The sequence below is a fragment of the Natator depressus genome, chromosome 11 (genome assembly GCF_965152275.1).
Source record: "Natator depressus isolate rNatDep1 chromosome 11, rNatDep2.hap1, whole genome shotgun sequence".
Taxonomy (NCBI): Eukaryota; Metazoa; Chordata; order Testudines; family Cheloniidae; genus Natator; species Natator depressus.
The window spans coordinates 8,335,242-8,360,783 of NC_134244.1; the positions used below are offsets into that span (position 1 = coordinate 8,335,242).

A 25,542-nucleotide genomic window follows, 5' to 3' on the forward strand; every position below is an offset into this window, starting at 1 on the left:
CCTGTTCCTGCTACTCCAAACTCTGCAGGGAAGCGCATGAGTTACAGTGACTGTCTATTTGGAGGCATGAATTCACAATAGCATCGGACACAATGTTCTGGCTCATTTTCTTAGGTTTTTTAATTAACATCTCCATCTAGTGCAATGTGGGTTGATTTGTCTACGCCTCTAATGAGAACCATCATTATCTTATGATAGTTTCTGAAACAGGGGCCAGGGTTCTGCAGCTGCCAGGAGTTGGGTCAAAGCTACTCTCTCCTAAATACCCTTCCCTGGTGGCATTACTCTTTTAAAGTTAGCATTTATAGACTCATAGAGACATAGGGCTGGAAGGGACCTCAAGAGGTCACCTAGTCCACCCCATTGTGCTGAGGCAGGATCAAGTAAACCTAGTCCTAGACCATCCCTGTTTACCAATGGTTCTCAAACTGTGGGTCGGGACCCCAAAGTGAGTCGTGACCCCATTTTAATGGAGTCAGCAGGGCTGGTTTATCCTTGCTGGGGCCTGAAACCGAAGCCCGAGCCCCACCGCCTGGGGTCGAAGCCAAAGCCTGAGGGCTTCAGCCCTGGGTGGCGGTGCTCAGGTTACAGGCCCCCTGCCTGGGGCTGAAGCCCTTGGGCTTCGGCTTTGTCCCCCAGTTCAGGGCGGTGGGGCTTGGGCTTTGGCCCCCCACCTGGGGCAGCAGGGCTTAGGCGGGCTCAGGCTTCTGTCCCCCCCCTCCTGGGGTCACACAGTAATTTTTGTTGTCAGAGGGGGTCATGATGCAATGAAGGTTGAGAACCCTAAAAACCTCCAATGATGGGTATTCCACAGCCTCCCTTGGTAACATATGCCAGACTCACAGGTATAGGTTGGCAGTGCTGCATACCATCTCTCCTGTAATCAGTGTTTAACCAAGCCTGGAAAACTTTGTTCAGGCTGCTCCTGTGCCTTTGCTGGTCAGAAGGGTAGGAACAGTGGTGAGCTTCGCTATCATTGCCACCAGGGCGGGGGGAGAAGTGGGAGGTGCGCTGGGGAGGTTCTATGACATGTCCGCTGTAAAAGTGTCCTCACTAGGCTCCAGAGTTAACAGGCACCTAAAGGACAGGGAGCACCTCCGGCACTCAGCCTTTGGTTTCAAGCGTGGGGTGTGGCTAAAGGGAGGGGCCCTTCACTTAAAGGGGAGCTTCCTGTGCTCCTCTAGCCCCCCTCCCCAGCCCCAATGGAACTGCTCCTGCCTCTCTCCCTGGTGCCTCAGGCTGGTGGCACTGTCCTGCTCTGACCGCACTGGAACCAGGCCCCTTTTAAGAGGAGCAGGTACTTGTTACCTATGCCCGCCCTCCTATCACCAGCAGCACTGCCCCTTTAAGGAGAGCTGTTCTCTGTGGGTCCTGTGGTGGGTGACTGCCCCTCCAAGGAGAGGTGGTCCTGCGAAGGCCCTCTGGCGGGTGGCGCAGCCCCTTTAAGGGGAGATGGTCCTGCGTCGGCCCTCTGGCAAGTGTCACAGCGCCTTTAAGGGGAGGTGGTCCTGTGGAGGCCCGGGGGGGGGGTCGGGGCGGGTGGCATAGCCCCTTTAAGGAGCGGTGGCCCCGCGTAGGCCCCCTGAAGTGTGGCACTGCCCCTTTAAGGGGAGTTGTTCTCTGTGGGCCCTCTGGCGGGTGGCACGGCCCCGTAAGGGGAGAGGGCTCTCCGTGGGTCCTGTGGAACGTGGCATTGCCCCTTTAAGGGGAGCTGACGCCCTCGGGCGGGCGGCACAGTACCTTGAAGGGGAGGCGGGGGAGGGACCTCGCGGAGCCGAGCGGCCATTTTTGGCCCGCCGGCTGGTTCTGTGCCCGCCCCCGAAACCGCCCCAGTCTCCGCCCTCCGATCCCGAGCCGCCGCCGGGGCTCGCTCCTACTGCAGCTGCCGGGGCCGGCTCCGCTCCCGAGCGGGGCAGCAGGTGAGAGGGGCGGGGCGCTGCCGGGGGTCCCCACGGGCGTCGGCAGGCTGGGGGGGGGGCGTCTGTCAGGGCAACCCCCGCGTGGTGTAGTGTGGGGGCGAGCCCCCCCTTTCCCTGCAGCCCCCTACCCCCCGGTTCCGCTCCAGCCCCCCCCGAGTCGCCCCCCTCTATTCCCCCTCCCCCCACCCCCCGGTTCCGCTCCAGCCCCCCCCCCCACTGGTGTACGGGGGCTCCAGCCTCGTGGGCGGCCCCCCCCCACCTCCCGGGCTGTGCCCTGGCCGGGGATTTGCCCCTGGTTGCTGCCCGAAGGACCCCCCAGGCGCGTGCCGGGCGGGCAGAGGGAGCCGGGCAGAGGATCCTCGCCAGGCTCGGCCCGTCCTGGGAACCGGGGTGGGGTGTTGCACGCCGAGAGAGACACGGGTCTGCCCCCGTCTCGGCCGGTCGGGTCGCGGCCGCCCCGCCTGGGCCGCCCCGCGTGATTGCGCCGGAGGCACTGGCAGCGTCCCGGGCTTCAATGGAGGGGGCGCAGCATGAAGACGGTTCAGAGCTGCTGAGCTGTTCGCCGCGGTCTGGGCATTCAAGACCTCTTCCCCCATCCCCCTCTGGGACTCTCTCTGATTTTATAGCCCAGGGAGGTCGGGAACAATCTCACCTCCACCGAGGTGTGAGACTAGGTGTCTACACAGCGCGCGCACACACAGCCCCCCTCCTTGTGACAGTGGGTCTCAGAGCCCGTGGGTCATGCTGCAGGGCTAGAACTAGCAGTGCAGATGTTTGGGCTCAGGCTGGTGCCCCGGCTCTGAGAGCTGGGTCCAGCCCAAGTCCAAACGTCTACATGGCGATTTCTCGCCCCGCAGCCTAAGCTGGGGTCGGTTGACCCAGCCTCAGAGTCGCTGCCCTGTTGTTGTTGTTGTTATGCGTATTGAAACTCTTGGGTGGACCTAGAAAGAAATCTGTGACTGTCTGCTGTGTAAGGGGCATAAGTGCATCAACTTTCTCCTCTGGAAATCCAGGCAGGCCACATATGCTTTTTGTCGTTTTATTGCATGTGTTACTTAGTGATGATTCATTCTCTAATTTTAAGCCTTTCAAGTGTTATTTAAAGGTGCTTGAATGGTATTTTCCTGGGCACCAGATAAGGTAAGAAGTTATAGTTATTTGTTTTCTAAGCAACAAAGCTATCTTTTATAGGCAGCTGCTGTACACAGGAATCTGTTACATCTACAAATTACTGGAACAGTCCAAATTGTGAGGCAAAATAGTTTTGTACACTGTTTTTTTGTTTTGTGTGTGTCTTCCTCTTCAGTTGCTCTTTTCTGGGTAGATTTGCCAAGCATGAAGCATTGTGAGGAAGGGCAAGAGGAAGCCTGAGCTGTTCAGCAGCTCCTTGCAAGCAACCTGTTGGATGTCTCTGTGAACAGTTATAGCAGAAGCATGTGGCTTCCCACTGTCCTGTTTAAAGACTAAACTGCAGTGGGTAGCTTTGTAAACTCTGCTACTGTTTTTTTGGGAGGTGAAGACAAAGAGGAGACAGGGCTGGGGCAGGAGACAGAAATGAAATGATGTTCAGCTTGCCATTTTCTGTATGGCTTCTTAGTTAGATTTTCTGACTGTCCCTTTAAACCATATATTTTTCATTTTAATTAAATATGAGACATAGGCCTCATCCTTCTAGTCTACTAGTTTCAGTAAAACTGACGTTATGAATGGTAGCAGATGTTATTGGATTATATTATGAATGGGAGTGGATATTATTGTGGGTTTATGACGCAAGTCATATTTGTAATTTTTTTTTTTAAGTCTCTCTTGCTATTGGTCTTAGTTAACCTTAGAGGAATTTCTGATTTGCACCGTGATAGCATGTGGCAGGCAAGTCCAGACAGAAGACTGAAGATACATTTGGTGTTTTTTCCTTTTGGGTTGTGATTAAGGTTGAAACTTTACAGAGAACCAGCTTGTTTTGACTCAAGTGTGATTCATGCAAGGTGCAAATCTCCAGGTGCTTGTCATAGCACAGTTTAAACCACGGGATCAGGGGTGACTGACCTTCCCAAAACAGTCTTAGGCCTTGTGTGTATTACAAATGCTATGGAACCTGGCCACAGAGGAGGCATCACATGAACTGGTTACAAACATGTTTTCACTTTGTAGTGTAGGCTGGTTATTACCTTTTGTGTGATTAAGGTCCAGATCATACTACAAACTGGATCAGCTTTTAGATTCCCTGGTTGCAAACAACTGAATCCCTGCATAGAGCATAATTGAAGTCAGCGGGGCTGTGCTAAAGTACAGGCTTCCACCTGTGCAGATCAGCTTACAGGATGGAGGCCCAAGCTTGGAACTAACTTAGGGGACTTTTCTGTTGTGACTCAAGTCCCTGATGGGATTGTATTTGTAGTTTAGATAGGAACTTGCAGCCTGGGTACGTTTGCCAGCTCAGGCACTCATCCACCTAAATCAGCGTTTCTGTGACTGAAAAGGAATAAATGTGTACAAATTGTCTGATTTGTTTATAAATTGGATTTTGTGCACAATCCAAAGAGTATTAAGAACTGTTTGTAACTTGTTCCATATGAAAAGGGGAGCATTTCAATCAGGAAAGTAGCCTGGGAGAAAGCATAACTAACTAATTTAGGGACATGAAGAAATTTGACTGCCATGGGTATAAGCTCACTGTTAACCGTGTGAGATCTGAATAAGGAGTCACTGGATTTTCCTAAATACTTTACTTTAAGCACCGGAGTTGTCTTAATATGGTGCTGGGAACCAATCCCTGAATCCCATTCAGTATTTCACTAAGGCTTTTATTTGGGATTTTCTAAGGAGCTGAAAGGAGTTAAGCACCCAGATCCCTAAACAATTCAATTGAATTTGAGTCCCTAATTCCATTAGACCCCCTGGAAAATCACAGGCTTCATTAAGTGCTGTCTTAGATTCTTTTGCTTTCTTGAAATGTTAACATCTGTTCTTTCTTTGTCTTGGGGCTCCATAGCAAAGATGTTACGTTTCTTTCGACGAACTCTGGGGCGTCGGTCTATGCGCAAGCATGTGGAGAAGGAGCGGCTAAGAGAGGCCCAAAGAGCTGCAACCCACATCCCTGCGGCGGGAGATGCAAAATCCATCATCACTTGTCGAGTATCGTTGCTGGATGGAACTGATGTCAGTGTGGACTTACCGGTATGAAAGAGAGACAGCTGCTTTTTAAATACTATTGACTTGCATCAGTCAGGTTCAGTTCTTTATTTTCTATGAAATGGATAAAGCTATATATGCCTGTTTGTCATAGCAACCAACCCAGATCTATTAGCATCTGATTATAAATAGGTGCTGAAAGGATAATGCAGTGGTTAGTCAGCGCTGTCAGTTAACACGTTCATTGTGCTGTAAATATTGAATGTTTTTCACTGTGCTAGTGAGTTGTGGCATACTGAGGTAGGTCTAACTTAGATGGAGAGATGCTTAGCAGCATTTGGGGGTGGTTCATATTTCCTTTTCAGTCCTGTGCATGCACATTGAAGGAGAAGTTAAGCCCCTTGGTGTAACTCAGTTAATGGGAGTGATGTGCAGGGAAATAAAAATTGTTTCTGAAGTTCTGCTACCTTTTCATTCAGCAGCTTTCTACCTGATATCTATGTAGACAGATCACTGTTGGCATGTACCAGATTATTGAAAGTTCACATCCTTCAAATCTGAATGCTGACTTCTCTGATAAACCTGCGTAAAGAACCTTAAATAATATGTTTGATTGTGTGTGATGTGTCTGTTTAAAAATACAGGGCAGCCTAAAGAGCTGAAGATCATTTGTGAGTGTTCGTTTGCTTTGCATGATGACGTATTGGCCAACAGGACTGACAATGGTGACTGCTGCCACTCACCTCTCTTTAGTTTATAGCTATGTCAGTGATGTCTTGTTTGAGTTTGAACAGCCCAGTGTTGAGAAGCTGTGGCTCACTGCGGCTCTCTTAACGTATGACTAGATCATGAAAGATGTTGACTTCGGTGTGAGTTGCTCAGTACCAATGAGATTGTCGGAGCCACTGCTCAGAATGGTTGCTCTGCAAGTCCTGTCTTAAAGCAAATGGACTTTCTCTCATAATTAACTGTTCAAGAATGTGTTAAAATTAGGGCTGTCGATTAATCGCAGTTAACTCACATGGTTAACTCAAAAAATTAATCGCAATTAAAAAATGAATCACGATTAATCGTGGTTTTAATTGCACTGTTAAACAATAAAATACCAGTTGAAATGTATTAAGTATTTTTGGATGTTTTTCTATACTCTCAAATATATTGATTTCAGTTACAACACATAATACAAAGTGTACAGTGCTTACTTTATATTATTATTTTGATTACAAATATTTGCGCTGTAAAATGATAAACAAAAGAAATAGGATTTTTCAATTCTCCTCATAAAAGTACTGTAGTACAATCTCTCTATCATGAATGTTTAGCATATTTGGCACGTAAATACCTTGCAGTGCTGGCTACAAAAGTGCCATGCGAACACCTGTTCTCACTTTCAGGTGACATTTTAAATAAGAAGCGGGCAGCATTATCTCCCATAAATGTAAACAAACTTGTTTCTCTTAGCGATTGGCTGAAGAAGAAGTAGGACTGAGTGGACTTCTAGGCTCTAAAGTTTTACGTTGTTTTGTTTTTGAAAGCAGTTATGTAACCAAAAAAAAAAATCCACATTTGTAAGTTGCACTTTCACGATAAAGAGATTTCACTATGGTACTTGTATGAGGTGAATTGAAAAATACTATTTTTTTGTTTTTTTTTTACAGTGCAAATATTTGTAATAAAAAATAGTGAGAACTGTACACTTGGTATTCTGTGTTGTAATTGAAATTAAATATTTGTGGATGTTTTCTACATTTTCAAATATATTCAAGAAATGGTATTCTATTATTGTTTAACAGCACGATTAATCGCAATTAATTTTTTTTAATTGCTCGACAGCCCTAGTTAAAATAGCATTGGGCGTTCTAGGGATTGCTTGACTATCGAGTAGTACTGTGGTGGCAGTGAGGTACAGTGGCTGGAAAATAATCCCTTCTCCAATACTTGAAACAGAGTTCCTGAATTTTTTAAAAAATATTAGAAACATTGCATTTATAGAGATGTTGTCTAAACTGACTAACAAATAAGGCCTTTAGAGTGAGTAGTAAAATAATACGCCCCTGTAAATTTTGTTGAAACAATATAAGTAGCATGTCCAGGGCTGTTTTATATGTAAAATGCTTGACCTGGAACCAGAAATGTCCACAAACACTTTATAATCATAGCTGCAATAGTAAGTACTAAAGTATAGTGACTATACACAACTAGAACAATAATCTTTCTGCAGCTGGCGCTGGCTCTACAGGCAAATTCCTGGTGTCTGTAATAACATTTTTGATTCTATGAGGAAGATAAATTGATCTTTGAGAGGTGTCATGACTTATCCAGGTGACTAAATGTAAAGATGAAGGCATAAGTTACCTTTTTTCTTTCTAGAAGAAATCTATCATTCCTCTTTCTTGCTCCCTTAGAGACTTTTGCAGGCTAATCATTATTATCCAGGAGAGTTACTTCCTTGCCTTCTGTGAAATGACTTGGTCAACCATCCAGTACTTGTGCTCCAGGAGTCAGTGTCACCATCACACACACTAGGCCTCGTTTGTGGCTGTCTGGGAGAACAGTAACTGCAAATGAGCATGCTGTACTTGTGCAGCTACTTGTCGTATTTATAGTGCGTTGGTGGTGGTTAGCACAAGTGCTTGCTTTCCACAGCAGCACTGCTCATTGGCTTCTTCAGAGACTTTCCATTAATTTAAGATGACTTACTGGCCTCACACTCTGCCTTTGTGTGTTGGGGAAGAAGGAAAAAGTAGTGGAAATGCAGGATGAAACAAAGAACTTGAACACTGGTTAGAACACTAGTTAGGGAATGTATGGGTGGGGCAAGAGGATAGCTTCAAACAAACAATCCACTTTGAAACTAGCAAGAAATTTCCCTGCCAACTCCTTTTCTTATTGATTGCTACTGTTTCCTCCTCTTTCTCTCACACATCCGATGAAGTGAGCTGTAGCTCACGAAAGCTTATGCTCAAATAAATTGGTTAGTCTCTAAGGTGCCACAAGTACTCCTTTTCTTTTTACACAGTCTGCTGTGATTTAAGGTAATCTTTCCATTCAAGGGCCTGTTTTGATTCTTGTCTTTGGAGTGTATGGAACCCAAATGTTTCTGGAGTGCTTTGAGAGAGAACAGCTTCCTACAACAGACACTTAACTCATGGGGTAATTGGACTGGTAATGGGCTTTTGTCCTCAAGTGTCAGCACAGAAGTCACTAAGCATTCTGTCCCCTCTCTGCATCCTCACATGTTGCTGTCATTGCTGATGTCCTGCAACAGCTAAAATGAGAGGGAAGGCAGCTAGAGTGTTGAAGGCGGAAGTCTTGTGCTAGTTGTAAATATTTTTTGAAGTCTTATGCCATGGCACTGCAGGAGGCAAGAAGAGTTTCCTTGACTACAACATTATGTTGTTCCTACTGTGTGTGTGTGTGAGAGAAACTTTTCTTTAAGGAAAGAAAATCATGAAAAACTGGTGCCACGCCTGGCCAAAATAGTGAGTGCCTCTTTCAGAGAAGGAATCTCCCCTTCCTCCTTCAAACACTTATTAGTCCATCCAGCACTGAAGAAACCCATCCTGAATACTTCAGTCATAGGCAGCTACAGCCCAGTGTCAAACCTGCCGTTCCTCAGGAAGCTCACAGAGAAGCTAGCAAAAGGTCAGCCATAATGAGCTCATCTGACATTCTGGATCCTGCACAATATGCTTCAGGCCAGGACATGGAACCAACACCACTTTAGTGCACTGTTGGATGATCCCTTCCAGTCAATGGGTGGAGGACAGACATCCATTTTCATCCTGCTGGACCTCTTTACAACATTTGTCACTGTTCACCGTAAAATGGTGCTCTCGCGCTTGAGAGGTGTGGCAGGGGTTCATGTGCTAAAGTGTTTTGAGTCCTTTTCTGGAAGGATGCTCCCAAATAAGTAGTGATGGGGAAACTGCATCTCCATCACCAGACCCCTTACCTGTGGAGGTCCGCAAGGATCAGTTATCTCTCTGGTCCTTTTCTGTGCCTACATAGGTGAATTTGTCAGATGACACTGACTTAAATGCCAGCAATACGCAGAAGAGACACAGCCTATTCTTCACCACATGCAACCAAACTGCTACCACCAATATGGCTCAATGTTTAGATAAGATCAACTCTTGAATGAAGAACAGCTGGCTGAAGGCGAACCCAAACCAGATGGAGGTGAAGTATTTTGAAATGTGTGCAGCCATGGTGCAGTATCCTTTGGTTGAAGATACACTTGCACAATCAATCAATTCAGTCCATAGTTTAGGAGTACTCATGGATTCCTCATTGATGTAGAGCTCTCACATAACCGCATCTGTGAGTAACAGTTTTTACCATCTTTCCTTGGCCAGGAAACTCAGTCCCATCCTGGCAGATGAAGATCTGGCCTCAGTTACTCAGCCTCCATCACGACTTGGCTGGATTACAGCAATGCAATATATATGGGTATGAAGCCTTCAGCACTTAGAAAACTCCAACTACTGCAGAATTCCTTGGTGTGTCTTCTTGGCAACACAGGTCACCAGGGACGTATCAGACCTGTCCTCTGCTGTCTACACTGGCTTCTCGTAGACGATTGAATCAAATTCAAAATCTCAGTCATTATTTTCAAAATGCTCCATAGCCTGGGCCCAGGCTATCTAAACGATCATCTGAAGCTCTGGGACAAACACTGTGGTCAATAACGTTGCTCCTCTGGCACAGTGAAACCCTCTACCACAACAGTAAAACTCATCCAAGCAGGAGACAGAACTTTCTCTAGGTGTGGTCTGAGACTATGGAATGAACTCCCCCCAGGAACTAAGGACGATCGCAGACCTCACTACTTTCTGATAAACACGTAGCTTTTTTTTTTTAATATATATATATATATATCTGTTGCTATCAAAACAAGACACTCCACTGCACATGCTTCTCCCTCAGATGAGAGAACAAACAACATGTGACTTGTGTAGTCACATGGCTTAATGCACTACTGAAAAACAATCAGATACTGTGATGTGTGGTATAAAAAACTATATAGACTAGAAGAATAATGTATTATCACAGGGGTGGCCAACCTGTGGCTCCGGAACCACATGCGGCTCTTCAGAAGTTAATATGCGGCTCCTTGTATAGGCACCGACTCCGGGGCTGCAGCTACAGGCACCAACTTTCCAGTGTGCTGGGGGGTGCTCACTGCTCAAACCGTGGCTCTGCCACAGGCCCTGCCCTCTCTCCACCCCTTCCCATCCCCTCCCCTGAGTTTGCCGTGCCCTCGCTCCTCTTCCCGCACCCCCCCCCCCCCGAGCTTCCTGCACGCCACGAAACAGCTGATCAGGAGGTGGGGGAGGGAGAGGGAGAGGGAGGCGCTCATCGGCGGGGCTGCTGGTGGGTGGGAGGCACTGAGAGCGGGACTGATGTGGGGGCTGCTGACTTATTACTGTGGCTCTTTGGCAATGTATATTGGTAAATTCTGGCTCCTTCTCAGGCTCAGGTTGGCCACCCCTGTATTATAGGTTAAATAGTGCTACTCTTGAATAGGATTTTAGTTTAAAAGTTTTTCCCAAGTGTGCCTCGGTTTCACTGTTTGACTTCTTTAATTGTCCATGCAATTTTCTGTTTTCAGAGAAATGCATGTAGCAGACCCACCAATGCTTATGAATGCTCCACTCATCTCCACCAGCTGAGTCCAGGATTTCAGCATCTATCTCCTACATATAGGTTTCTCCAATCTGTAGTGTGGCAAGGAGGGAGAGGAATTTTTGGAGTGGTATGAGATCTATATTGGGAAGCAATGGGATGAAACTGGATTAAATAAAGAGCTCGGCTGATTTGCAAGAATCATTTTCTCTTTTGCTTAAAATACTTCTCAAACTTGCTATGTTAATTCCAGTTGTAAGGCTACAATCCATTTTCTCACTTATGAATGTATGTCTTGTTTAGCATGGAAATTGTAAAATGAAGCTTTTTCTGTCGGTCATAATTCATTGTCATTAAAACTAGGAATTATGTAAACTAAATTCGGACTGCTCCCTGGATTAGTGTGAATTAGCTAAAAAGTCAATTTAAAATTTAGAAGTAATGTTTTATAAAACACATTGAAGATGAAAAGTGCTATATAAGTGCTGATTGCTTCTAGCCAAATTAAAATTCCAACATGGGACTTCCTACATGTCCTATGGCTGTGGAGAAGGAGACAAAACCTGTTCTAGAAAATTATTGCTGTTAGACTGTTTTGTATTTCTGACGGGGTGGGGAAGAGTGGAAACGTTATTTTCTGAAACTTCGTGTGTGGGTTAACTGTCTGGTCTTGAAACAGGGTTATTGTGATCATATATTTTACTCTATACTGAAAAGTGTTGTGTCATGTATATTTTTTCACATTTATGAAAAAAACGTTTAGCCACTTGTGCCGTAATATAAAATACACAATACGATATAAAGGATTGCCATCCATTAAATAGTTTTGATCCCTTAATTGCACTTGTAATATTGAAGACTCATTGCTGTAAATAAAGTGATCAGTCTCCTTCCTTTCCTGTTTGAATGTTTCCATAAATATTAAAAGCCAGATTTTAAATTTTCATCACATACCGTCAGCCTACAAAAAGGGTATTTTGAGCAAATGAATACGCATTTGCAGAAACACATTCCATGACCACAAGTGGCAGTCCTGAAAATTTGGCTCTCTTAGTTCAAGGATGTGGTCCTTAATTCTCAAAGCCTCAAAGTACGTTCTTTACCCGTAGAGCACTGAAACTGAATAGGCAGTCCTAAATCACATGACATAAAGGGATAACAGCGAATATTGTCAGTGACTCAACTTTCCAGTTGAATTGAACAAAGGTTTTCATTACTGCAAACATGTGACTCTTGTATGCTTCTATCCAAACAAACTCCTGAAAGATCCACAAATGGGACAAAAACTAGAATTAATTCTTCCGTCTGCTGAAGCCAAAGCGTGAACAACCTAGCTTTGTGGGCCCACTGTGGCGTGGGTCCCCAGGCAGTTGCCCTGCTTGCTACCCCTTAATGCTGGCCCTGGCTTTTAATCTATTGGATAGGCAGAAAAAGAGTTGTTGTGGCACAGGTGTGCTGTGGAGTTTTTATACCATGTCGGGGGGGCTCGGAAAGAAAAAGGTTGAGAACCCCTGGCCTAGAGGACAAATGTGGTAGAAATATATGATGATCCCTGTCCCAAAGAATTTACAATCTAAAGAACAAGACTTAGCAGGTGGATGAGATAGGCAGGCCAGGGCAGAGTGTTTGGTAAATGCAGAAGGGAGGGGGTTTTTCTTAACTGACCTCTGATGCTCTGAAAGGAATCTTCTACAGTTCATTTCTCCTAGAAGTATTATGACTGCAACAGGGAGCTGGTTTGGGGGATAGTGAGTTTAGTAGTGACATAATGGAGATGGGTTAGAGATCTTGTGTTTTTCAGGCATAGATAATCCCTTCTCCCCAAAATGGATGGGAGTGCAGGAAAGAAATTACCTCTTGATAATTTCTTGGGTAGTAAAATGGATGTGGGGTTTAAAAAAAAAATCTTTATTTTGAGTTATTCACATGCGGGGGTGGGGGGGGTCAGGCAGTATAGAATAGTAAAAGTGTGAGCTGCCCAACCTGTGAAAATGCACTTGTCTGTACAGTGTATGGGTCATATCCTCAACTGATGTAAGTTAGTATAGATCCATTAAAGCTGTGTTACACCAACTGATGATCTGACCCAGTTACTGGGAACAACTTTTTTTTGGAAGGAAGCAGGTCGTGAAGCCACTTCCATTTTCTAAAACTGAGCAGGTGCTGGCTTATACTGTTAGTACAAATCTGAGACACGTGAACATGGCTGATTGTCCATAAGGATACCCTTCACCACTGGCAACCTAGATATGAACCTTGGCTTCACTTACCATTGACGATGGGTTGTTTGATTTAACTCCAGTCTCTGTGTTACCAAACAACTGCATGTTAGTACAATTGTTGACCTTTGATGAAGAAAACCATGGTACTGGACTAGTAAGGGGTGATGCATGGGAGCGTGCAGTATGGCATCCTCCATGGAGGAGAGGTGAGAGTCACACTAAGACGGCTCCTCCCCATGGTTAATTTTGGAGGGGTGGGGATTATTTCCCACTATGAGGACACTTCATGTGTGTCTGACACAGAAAGTCATAAATATCCCCTCGTAGAAGGGTTTGGGGATCTAGTACATGGTATTCCCTGACTGTTTCCTCCTAAAGAGTGGTGTCTCACTCTTAAGCAGGAAGCTGACAGTTGATTTAGGTCCAGGGCTTGTCTACACTTGTAAACTTACCCAAAATAGCTATTCCAAAATAATTATTCTGGAATAATTATGTTGGCATAAGCCCCTGTGTGGATTAACCTAAACCAGTAAAAGGCGCTCTTATTCCGGAACAAGTTTGTCCACACAAGGCATTATTCAAAAATAGCTATTTTGGTACATTTCAAATATAGACAAGCCCTTCGCTGCCCTGTACTATTCAAAGACTTATTTTATTTAAACAACCCAGCCCTCTTGCTGTTAGAGGGTTTTTTCCCCCTGTTACCTCCTGCCTAGTTTAATAATCTACATTAATCAAGCGTTGGGATTTCAAGAAATTACATATGCATGAGGAGGTTAATTTGTCTCCCTGAAGGGAGAACCAGTCTCAAATTTAGGTCTGTTTGTGGGTGAAGTAGTTAATACTTTATTGGAAATCATTAAGCAACTTGGAAGCGCTTAACTGCTTGTCCTTTGAGGTAACCCCAGCTCTGCCAAAACACACAAGGTAAGAGTGAGATCAAAATACCAGTCTAAAAAAAACTGAGTGTTTCTGCAACTGAGTTGTTACTTTATAGTCTCTTGAATGGAAATGCAATAGAAATGTATCTTTGCTATTCCTTTGGAACGTGCTGGGAATGGCAGTTTTATTGAACACAAGTAAGTTTATGTGAACCCATAAAAAGTAACTTATTGTAGAGTTCATCCCTTGGCTTCCATTAGTTAAACATAGACAGTAGGAGACCTGTTTAACAAACCTTTGGGAATGTATGTGTAGCTCCCAGCAGTGGAGTTTTCAACTAAAACTTTAAAATTTGTTTAACTTACACCAAATGGGTATTTTACATTTATTGTTTGATATAAATTGTGTCCATAAAACTGTGCGTGAGGGATGCTGGATTGACAGGGCCAGTAGCTAAGTCAGAAGCACAGTACAGGCAGGAATATAGGCTTTCCCACCAATACCTTAAATCCCATTCTTGAGGGACTGCCTCCCGCGGAATTCAGTCTCTGTCCATTTGGTCCTTTGTCCCTCTGCTTAGACTGCCAAGATAGGTGCCACTTGTGATGTGGACATCTATCCACTGGGAAATAAACATCCATGAATTTCAGGTGTCACTGAGTAGCTTTTAGACAATAACAGCTTTTACAACCTGAGCCAGGGTCAAACTGACGTTGTAGATCAGGGGTGGGCAAACTTTTTGGCCTGAGGGCCACATCGGGGTTCTGAAACTGTATGGAGGGCCGGGTAGGGAAGGCTGTGCATCCCCAAACAGCCTGGCCCCTGCCCCCTGACTGCCCCCCTCAGAACCCTCGACCCATCCAACGCCCCCTGCTCTTTGTCCCCTGACCGCCCCCCCTCGGGACCCCACCCCATCCAACCCCCCCCGTACCCTGACTGCCCTGACCCCTATCCACCCCCCCCGCCCGACAGGCCCTCCAGGACTCCCACACCTATCCAACCCCCGTGTCCCCTGACTGCACCCCCCGAACCTCTGCCCACCAGGACCGACTGCCCCCTGCTCCCTTACCATGCTGCTCAGAGCAGCAGGCCTGGCAGCCGCGCTGCCTGGCTGGAGCCAGCCACGTTGCTGCGCTATCTGGCAGGAGCTCGCACCGCTGCCCAGAGTGCTGGTGGCATGGTGAGCTGAGGCTGAGGGGGAGGGGGAACAGCAGGGGAGGGGCCAGGGGCTAGCCTCCCCGGCCGGGAACTCAAGCACTGGGCAGGATGTGGCCCATGGGCCATAGTTTGCCCACCTCTGTCCTAGATGGAGGTAAGGGGCTCTCATTTACCTGTTCGTTCAGCTATTAGCATTATAAAGCTTGAAACGTAGCTTGAATAGCCGTTTATAATATATAGATATTTTAATAAAAGTAAAATCTAAAATGCAGTTGTTGTGGAGCCTTTTCCTTGGCTTTAGACCAGGCATCAGGTCCTTGGTGTGAGCTGATGCCTTTTGTAACTTCACCTTTCCCAAACCTGAATTTATTTCACTTTGATCAGCCTGTCTTTCCTATTGTTTATGCTGCAGGAAACATCCACTTGTTAAGATAAAATATTAATAGCTCAATGTGTTGTTTTGGAAGAAAGAGGACCTTGGCTCAAATGTCTTAAAAGTGGAAGAAATTATTATTTTAAATAAACAGATGAGCTCCTGTTGGTTCAAGAGTTGTAACAAAGTTGTTTGGAGAGTTTTTAATACATTTTTTTTTAATAATAATGACTATTAACTGAAACTAACAGAAGAGGCTGATGGTCTGTCCCCAGTGCCTCCTCTTATACTTGATGATTGCTGTGCATATATGTGAGGTCACTTGCTGTTCCAAGTCCTCCTGGTACTTAGTAATAAGGGAGTGACAGAAGAGTATGACAGCCTGAAATCAGTGTCTAGGCCAGAGGTTCCACAAACTGAGGGGTGCACCATGCCCTTGGGGGGCCTGAGCAACATTTGGGGGGGGCGGTGGGGAGGGAGCACCACTCAGCCCTGCTTTGCTCCCAGCTCTACTGTGGCCCCAGCTCCTGGGCCCATGCCTGGCCTCGCCCCCAGCCTCAGCTTCTGGCCATGGCTCCGCTCCCAACCCTGCCCCCAGATGCGGCCCCAGTCTCAGGCCTTCTCTGTGTCCCCCCACTCCTGGCCCCAGGGGAGGGCATGGACAGGGACAAGGGGGGGCATGATCCTGAAAAGTTTGGGGACCACTGGTCTAGGCTTTTGTCATATTTGATTTAGAGCTTTCAGTATAAAATGTAGGTTTGAATCATATTGAAAGAGAGGTTTAACCCAGGACCACGGTTACAGTTTTAACTAAATGCAAAGTATTTAAAGATCAGAGTACCATAGGGTGGTAAAAAGTTTGCTTGCTCTTTTAGTATGGGATTTAGTGGTTGAAGCAGAGATGGAGGAACTTCTGAGAATAAGAATTATAGTTAGCTCTCGATATTACTTTATAAACAAAGCAAATTTTGTAGAAATCATTAGACTGTACTCAGTGGCTTTTGTATCTGTGTTCAACTCATTTGACTACTTTTTTAAACAAACCTAGTCAAGAATTCTGTGATAGACTATTTCACCCTGGTAGTGAGCTTCTAGTGAGTTGGCATACAGTATGGGACAAAAGTTTGGGTTTTACTCAACTCATAACTGTGTAAACCTGTTAAAGTTGCTGAGTGCCAACAGTGTATTAAGAATCACATCAGTTGTTTACAAAACCCAACCACTTACAAGCAAGGAAATAAATAGGTAAGGACATTAAACATGTACACTGCCTGACTAATAAACATAAATAAATTTATTTCTACTTGATAAAAATAATATATCTTTCATCACAACATAAGAATCTTAACTCTGACCCATGGGTTTTCTTAGTGGATTTTTATTATCTTGATGTTGTATCTAAATATTTTCTCTTACAGGAGACTAAGTGAGAAATACTTGTTGAAATCAAGCAGTAGATAATAAAAGTTTTGATAAAGTGCTTCCTTGAGAATAGTGTTGTTAAAGAAATTTAATAGGAAAAGTATGTAGCATTTTTATGTATATGTAAATTTGACTTGTTTGAAGCTGATCAGCTGCCACAATGCACAGAATTTTTAACGTTTGATTTTCAAATGTTTTATGTTCATACTTTGTATTTATCACAGAAACATGGTATTTATTTGGGATCAGAGATAAGGTTGCTATTCTATGATATTATGTATATATATATATATATATACTGACATTTTAAGTGTATGGGTTTTATCAGTGATGTGTTATGTAAATACTTTTCAGTAGTGTCCCTTAGCGATCTTAGCTGTTTCTTTAAATAAAGACTGGCTTTTGGTATTTTTGCTGTTGGTTTTCGTGTATGCAGGTAAACGAAGATAATAGGTTTTTTAAAAAATAAATAGGATGGAGTGGCTCACCAGATCAATAAATTAAAGGAGTGAATGGTACACATTTCTGTGAACAAGCAATGAATCTCTCTACTATGTATGTAAGGGTTGTGAAATCACTTGTTGGTGAGAGTGCACTGTGTTCGAGAAATGTTGCTTGATTCGCTTTGCTTTAGTCATTTGAAAGGATTTGATGACTGAGCTATCCTAGAGTATAGTCTTTGTATGATTTTGGTCCCCCCCCCCCCCCCCATCTGCTTCAAAGGTGAAGAATTATAAGAATTATGTCTGGATTTCAAATAGTGGCTATTTCTATACCTGTCCTTGAAAACTGCCTGGTGCATTAGGCCGTGCCAGACGACAACCTTGTTTCCAATTTCATGGCATAAAGTGCCCTCATTGGGCATGCAGGGGGACACAGAATCATAGGGTTCCTTGCTGAATACTTGCAAATTATTGGCATTTTGGCACTAGCTCCTTATAAAGACAGGTTTAAAATCTACATTTGATAAATTACAGATCATTAAATATTTTCATGTACTTGGTGCACCGTAAATGCCAGCAACTCTACAGTTGTAGGTGAGGCTGTTGCCAATTTTGTGTTTAGAAACATTTTTTTGGCATACTCAATTTGTGTTTGCGTAGCCTTGAAAAGGTAAATGCAGTAACAAATATACCTGTTATATGCTAATTCATTTTGCAATTTCAGAAAAAAGCCAAGGGCCAACATCTGTTTGAACAGATCATGTATCATCTGGACCTCGTTGAAAATGACTACTTTGGACTGAGGTTCATGGATTCTGCACAAGTGGCAGTGAGTAACAGAGGCTTGTTTTTTCTAGCAACGGTCATTAAGTTTAAACCTTAACATAACAGACCAACAGACTACCAAAAAGCAAATGTTTGTAGTTTAAATTATCTTGGATGCAAAAACTGCAGAGCATACCAAGGATTAATCAACCCCATGTTGGCCACCACAGTCCCTTACATATTCTTGTCCTTCACTTTTCTGTCCCATTCCTCTCTCTCCTTTCTGGTTTTAAAGTCAGGACAGTTGTTGCAGAAGGACTTTGATACCACAGCACTTTTGTCCAGTAATGTTCGTTAACTAATGATTGCAGAGTGGAACTAGCTGGGATTGGGTTTGCCCAGTCTTTCGTTCTATAGGCAGTGATGCAGGGAGAGGCCTTTTCTGCCCGTTGCGTGGTGCCACGGAGCTAGGTAGGGAATAGAGCCGGATCTCAGTAATGTAACATTTTAACCTGACCCAGGACTGACTCTTCTTGTAACAGGAGGGAAAAAGTGCCCTTCTAAGATAAGGGGCTCTGTATCTAGATTTTCGAATTGCTTGGGTGTCCATCACATGTGTGACAAAGTTCCTCCTCTGCCTCGGTGGGTCCTGCGCTTATTGGCAGATTTGCTCGCCTCAGAGATTCACGGCAGCCCTCAGTTTGGCCACTCTTGCTAGTGGCTCAAACCTGCCGTCCACTCAGCTAACCTCATCACTGGCCAGCATGGGGGAAATGGAGAACAATCCCTGCAGTCTCTGTGTCCCACCTGGTGGGTCGGGGACAGGGCAGATCCCTTTCCAATTTAGAGCTTCCCTTCTCGTGTTTCTCACAGACCAGGTCAACTCCTCCTGTGTCCGATCAGGAGTTGGGGGATGGGGGGGAACCTGGGCCCACCCTCTACGCCGGGTTCCAGCCCAGGGCCTTGTGGATAGCAGCTGTCCACAATGTTCCCTGTATCAGCTGCGTGACAGCTACAATTCCCTGGGCTACTTCCCCATTGCCTTCCCCCCAGCACCTTCTTTATCATCACTGCAGGATCTTCCTCCTGAAGCCTGATCACACTTGAATACTTCACTCCTCCAGCAGCACGCCTTCTCACTCCCTGCTCCTGGCGTGCCCCCCTACTAACTGATGGGAGGTCCTTTTTCAACCAGGTGTCCTGATTAGCCTGCCTGCCATAATTGAATCTAGAAAGTTCTTAATTGGCTCCAGGTGTCTTGATTAGCTTGCCTGTCTTAATTGGTTCTGGCAGGTTCCTGATTGCTCTAGGGCAGCCCCTGCTCTGGTCACTGAGGGAACAGAAAACTGTTCATTCAGTGGCCAATATATTTGCCTTCTACCGGACTCCTGTATCCCACTGGTCTGGGTCTGTCACACATGTCTCGTTGGTACAGATGACCAGGTTGTCCATGCATTTCAAAATCACTTCAGATTTATTTCAAGAGTAACACACCAAAGTCAGCAGGGTAGGAATGGCAGCTACTGGTGATATAAGTAGCTGAACTGCTCTGGTTCAGTCTGCAAGATAAAGGTACTGACACTAGTCCACTGACTTCTGAAATATTTGTCAAAAGTTGAAATTTTTAGGGTCAGACGTGAACTATTTACCTTAAAATAGCATGTTAGTTGGCTTGCTGCTAAAACATGAAGTTCTCCTTGTTTCCTCCCCTGGTAGACAAGGCAACCAAACAGGCTGGCTGGCCTCTCTAGAATCTGGATGAGCTGTTCCCAAATCCCTGCATACCTTGGTGGTATCCTACATAAAGCAGTCTCCATGGATCTCTCTTCACACTTAACTTGTATTGCAGAGAGGGGTTTCCTTTAGGAAAATAATCTGACCTTGAACATTTGATACTTAAGGCAAATTTCACTGCTGACATGAGTAGGCACAATTCCACTCCAGTTCTCTGAGTGGCATCCATTTACACCAGCAGTGAGTATGGCACTTGCTCTCTTGGATTACAGAGGACACCTGGCACTGTGGGAGAAAAGTCAAGGGTGTCTCCTTCCACCCTGGAGACTCCAGCAGAGATGGTTGGAGCAGCATCTATCTATCTGCCTGCCTGCTGCTGACTTGTCAGCAAAAACACTAGTTTGGAAGATTGCTGGAGGGCTAGTGATGGGAATTAATTTTCAGCACCTGAGGTCACCTTGGAAAAGTAGTTAAAGAAGAGGGTAGGTACGTACATGGACTACCAAGGAGAGACGTAGGCCCTCTGGCAATTTTACTAGATAAAATACAGTCCAGAAAAATACTAAGATCCCCTTCACTATTTGTGCACTGTAAAAAAAATGTTCTCTTACTTCCCTTTCCTTATCTGCACCTGTTGCTGCTATTTATCCATATGCCATGGAGCATTTAGATGGTTACTGTCCTGATATGACAGACTATTGAAACTGCTTTAAGAATTTACGAGATGTGTACATGACGTTGTGTGCTGTATTACTACACCTGCAATACAAATCTAGCCCCTTGAGATTGTTGCACTTCAGTTTGCTCATAAACTGCTCCATCACACTTCTGTGTTCTTTTCACCAAAACAGCGTCCTTTGTGCATGAGGGCATAGAGACAGTCTAACTGATTTCCATGCTGTCATGTTCCCTATGAAGAGTTTCCATGTGCCAGTAGCTTTTATTAGAGCTCACAGTTTATTCAACTCCACTTGTTAAGCCATGCTGTCTGACTGTTTTTCCTACTTGCCACCCCAATGTCTGGTAACAGTGACTCCTCCTCAGGTGATGGGGTTGTGAGGAAGAATCTTTCCTACCCCAAAAATGGCTCATGGATTAGTTTCCCTGGATGAGTTAGGTTCCCTGGGCGGGTATTTCCAGTCTAGGTGATTCCTGGTGAGTATTCATCTAGACTGTGTAACATGCTATCTGCAGGCAATTCAGATTGGTTTGTTTCCTTTTTATAACTGTCATGCACATTTACATTCACTGTTTAACGTGTTTCATTGAGACCCTCATTTATTGTAAGGCTTTTAAATACTGTAGTAAGCTTCTTATTTTGAAAAGACTAAAGCCAAATGGCGAGAAGCAAACAGTTTAATCTTTCTAAAGAACTGTCTGCCTATTATGATGGCAGCTTTTCATTCAAAATGGAGCAAGTAAATTAGTGATAACACTATCCCCGTTCTAGAGGTGGGGAACTGAAGTACAGAGAGATGAAGTGACTTGCCCAAGGTCCTGTAGGAAGTCTGTGGCAGAGTCAGGAATTGAATTCAGGCCTCCTGAGTCACAGTCTAGTGCGGCGTTTCTCAAATGCAGCCATCAGGGGCTTTTCGTGCGGCCACAGCCTCTGGGGTGGGGGGAGCAGCAGGGGCCCCTAAACCACTCTTGCTAAGATTTTGCAATCTGAGATCCAACCACTGACCTATTTTCTTCTAATAAAATTTTGCAATCCCATGTGAAGTGAAAGAATATCTTATCTTGCTCACCTGGCCTCTGTATTCATTTTTAGTCTGGTGGTTAGGAATATTTTTTGGGCTATAAAGACAGAAGCTGTCAAAAAGGAGCATTTGTGCCAGTTTCTAGAGCATACAGGGATTGAGCCAAAGCTCATTGTGGTCAGTAGGAAGGCTACTGTTGAATTCAAGTAGCTTTAGATCAATTCAGCGTCAAACAGTATAACCCACCCTAGAGGTGTGGAAAATAAAGGTGACATGAGACTTAATAGGCTAATTAGCTTATCCTTCAATAATGTAGAAAACATAGTCTGTAACAAGAAGGAAGTACTGAACTTTAAACTGTGGCAAACTTATAACCTCACTTTAATGTACAGAGAGCATTATGGAGTCAAATGCTACATAAGTTTAATGCATTGTAGAATATACTGTTTTTGTTATACTCAAGCAAATACTTTAGCTATGGTAGTTCTTAATACTGAACATGACTTGCATAGCATTGTCTAAATTACAGAGCTATTCCACATAGCAAGAGAAAAGCTATTACTTTTTGTCAAACAAGATTTATTCTTACCACTTTGTTTAAAAAGCTGCTGTTCCTATTTATTTACAAAAAGAAAAGGAGGACTTGTGGCACCTTAGAGACTAACAAATTTATTTGAGCATAAGCTTTCATGAGCTACGGATGAAGTGAGCTGTAGCTCACGAAAGCTTACGCTCAAATAAATTTGTTAGTCTCTAAGGTGCCACAAGTCCTTCTTTTCTTTTTTGCGGATACAGACTAACACGGCTGCTACTCTGAAACCTATTTATTTAGTTTCCCTTTCTGAAGTGATCAACTCCAAATTGTTTTAAGAATAACTTTTAGCTCTTTTTGTTTGTTCAGTATGCAGTTTTCATTGTTCATTAGTGATTCATTCTTCATTGTGACTGTTAGATTTGGATAAAGGTACTAGAGCGTGTAGAATAAACTCTCATCAAAATGTAAACTTTTTTGGCAGCCCCATTTGCATTCCATCTGAATCACTTGGAATAAATGTAGCCTTCTCTCTTTTAAAAAGTCCCTCCAAGGCTTCCAATGGTAAAAGCTGTTCTGTTTCCCCTTCTCCCATGGTCCCCTCCCCCGTTACCCATTCAAGCTGAACTCCTGGAGGCATTGGTGTTAGGAGCTGAGTCAAGTAAAGTGCTATCAGTGCCTGTCTCCAGCCGTTTAACTGCCTACCACTGGAATGTGGAGGAGATGAAAGAAAACAGACTGGAGATTAAACAGATGTGCACGCAGTCCTGCGATCTGAAAATGGCCTTCCTCCCCTCCCATCCCCATCTTACCTTCTGTGAAGTATCTGAATCACCAGGCCCCTGTGGGAGCAGTGTGACCCATAGTTCTACCAGAGGAGCACTGCTGATTTATGACACTCAACTGTATTGGCAGCAAGGAGACATCTGAGATCAGCTGACTGAGATGCCTCTTTAAGCATCACATTCCAGCCAAAACATGGTGTGCATGGTACCTTGTTCCAGCCGTTCAGCCAGTGTAGTTCTCTTCTAGGATAATGCAACATCTGTTACCTGCCCATGTCACACATTTTGGACAGATCATGCCCCTCTGATATGGGTCTGTGTTGTCCATCGTGTGTTGGGCCCAGCTCTGTCATTGGCCCATGGTACAACCTCTGCAGTACCAGGTGTACGGCTGCACGATTCCTTCTGGGCACACTGCATGTGTGCCTGTGCCCAGGCTTCTTTCTTACCTGTGGATGTGCAGGTTTTTCTCCTATATGGTCTAATGTGCTAACATAAAATAAGTCATGATTTTTCCCTCTGAGAATTAACTGGTATCTAGCTTATCATAGAATATCAGGGTTGGAAGGGACCTCAGGAGATCATCTAGTCCAACCCCCTGCTCAAAGCAGGACTAATCCCCAACTAAATCATCCCAGCCAGAGCTTTGTCAAGCCTGACCTTAAAAACCTCAAAGGAAGGAGATTCCACCACCTCCCTAGGTAACCCATTCCAGTGCTTCACCATCCTCCTAGTGAAAAAGTTTATCCTAATATCCAACCTAAACCTCCCCCACTGCAACTTGAGACCATTACTCCTTGTTCTGTCATCTGCTACGACTGAGAACAGTCTAGATCCACCCTCTTTGGAACCCCCTTTCAGGTAGTTGAAAGCAGCTATCAAATCCCCCCTGATTCTTCTCTTCTGCAGGCTAAACAATCCCAGTTCCCTTAGCCTCTCCTCATAAGTCATGTGTTCCAGTCCCCTAATCATTTTTGTTGCCCTCCGCTGGATGCTTTCCAATTTTTCCACATCATTTTTTGTAGTGTGGGGCCTAAAACTGGACACAGTACTCCAGATAAGGCCTCACCAATGTCGAATAGAGGGTAACAATCACGTCCCTTGATCTGCAAAGCCCCTACTTATACAGCCCAAAATGCCATTGGCCTTCTTGGCAACAAGGGCACACTGTTGACTCATATCCAGCTTCTCGTAACCCCTAAGTCTTTTTCTGCAGAACTGCTGCCGAGCCGTTCGGTCCCTAGTCTGTAGCGGTGCATGGGATTCTTCCATCCAAAGTGCAGGACTCTGCACTTGTCCTTGTTGAACCTCATCAGATTTCTTTTGGCCCAATCCTCTAATTTGTCTAGGGCCCTCTGTATCCTATCCCTACCTTCCAGCGTATCTTCCGCTCCTCCCAGTTTAGTGTCATCTGCAAACTTGCTGCGGGTGCAGTCCACACCATGCTCCAGATCATTTATGAAGATATTGAACAAAACTGTCCCCAGGACTGACCCTTGGGGCACTCCGCTTGATACCGGCTGCCAACTCGACATGGAGCCATTGATCACTACCCGTTGAGTCTGACGATCTAGCCAGCTTTCTGTCCACCTTATAGTCCATTCACCCAGCCCATACTTCTTTAACTTGCTGGTAAGAATACTGTGGGAGACGGTGTCAAAAGCTTTGCTAAAGTCAAGGAATAACACATCCACTGCTTTCCCCTCATCCACAGAGCCAGTTATTTCGTCATAGAAGGCAATTAGGTTAGTCAGGGATGACTTGCCCTTGGTGAGTCCATGCTTACTGTTCCTGATCACTTTCCTCTCCTCTAAGTGCTTCAGAATTGATTCCTTGAGGACCTGTTCCATGATTTTTCCAGGGACTGAGGTGAGGCTGACTGGCCTGTAGTTCCCAGGATCCTCCTCCTTTCCTTTTTTAAAGATGGGCACTACATTAGCCTTTTTCCAGTCATCTGGGACCTCCCCCAATCGCCATGAGTTTTCAAAGATAATGGCCAATGGCTCTGCAATCACATCCGCCAACTCCTTTAGCACTCTCGGATGCAGCGCATCCGGCCCCATGGACTTGTGCTCGTCCAGCTTTTCTAAATAGTCCCGAACCACTTCTTTCTTCACAGAGGGCTGGTCACCTCCTCCCCATGCTGTGCTGCCCAGTGCAGTAGTCTGGGAGCTGACCTTGTTCGTGAAGACAGATGCAAAAAAAGCATTGAGTACGTTAGCTTTTTCCACATCCTCTGTCACTAGGTTGCCTCCCCCATTCAGTAAGGGGCCCACACTTTCCTTGACTTTCTTCTTGTTGCTAATGTACCTGAAGAAATCCTTCTTGTTACTCTTAACATCTCTTGCTAGCTGCAACTCCAAGTGTGATTTGGCCTTCCTGATTTCACTCCTGCATTCCCAAGCAATATTTTTATACTCCTCCTTGGTCATTTGTCCAATCTTCCACTTCTTGTAAGCTTCTTTTTTGTGTTTAAGATCAGCAAGGATTTCACTGTGAAGCCAAGCTGGTCACCTGCCATATTTACTATTCTTTCTACATATTGGGATGGTTTGTTCCTGTAACCTCAATAAGGATTCTTTAAAATACAGCCAGCTCTCCTGGCCTCCTTTCCCCCTCATGTTATTCTCCCAGGGGATCCTGCCCGTCAGTTTCCTGAGGGAGTCAAAGTCTGCTTTTCTGAAGTCCAGGGTCCGTATTCTGTTGTCCTCTTTTCTTCCTTGTGTCAGGATCCTGAACTCGACCATCTCATGGTCACTTCCTCCCAGGTTCCCGTCCACTTTAGCTTCCCCTATTAATTCTTCCCAGTTTATGAGCAGCAGGTCAAGAAGAGCTCTGCCCCTTGTT

The 25,542-nt window shown here is 44.9% G+C and overlaps 1 protein-coding gene across 1 annotated transcript in view; it reads left to right on the plus strand.

Annotated features, from left to right (window-relative positions):
• Positions 1-1,840: 1,840 nt before the first annotated feature.
• The window catches only part of EPB41L5 (erythrocyte membrane protein band 4.1 like 5), a 58,388-nt gene continuing 34,686 nt past the window's right edge, over positions 1,841-25,542 (plus strand). The window contains exons 1-3 of the mRNA XM_074967066.1: positions 1,841-1,919; positions 4,912-5,096; positions 17,904-18,008. Coding sequence (XP_074823167.1) covers positions 4,917-5,096; positions 17,904-18,008 — 285 coding nt within the window. The 5' untranslated portion in view covers positions 1,841-1,919; positions 4,912-4,916. The remainder of the gene's footprint in view (positions 1,920-4,911; positions 5,097-17,903; positions 18,009-25,542) is intronic.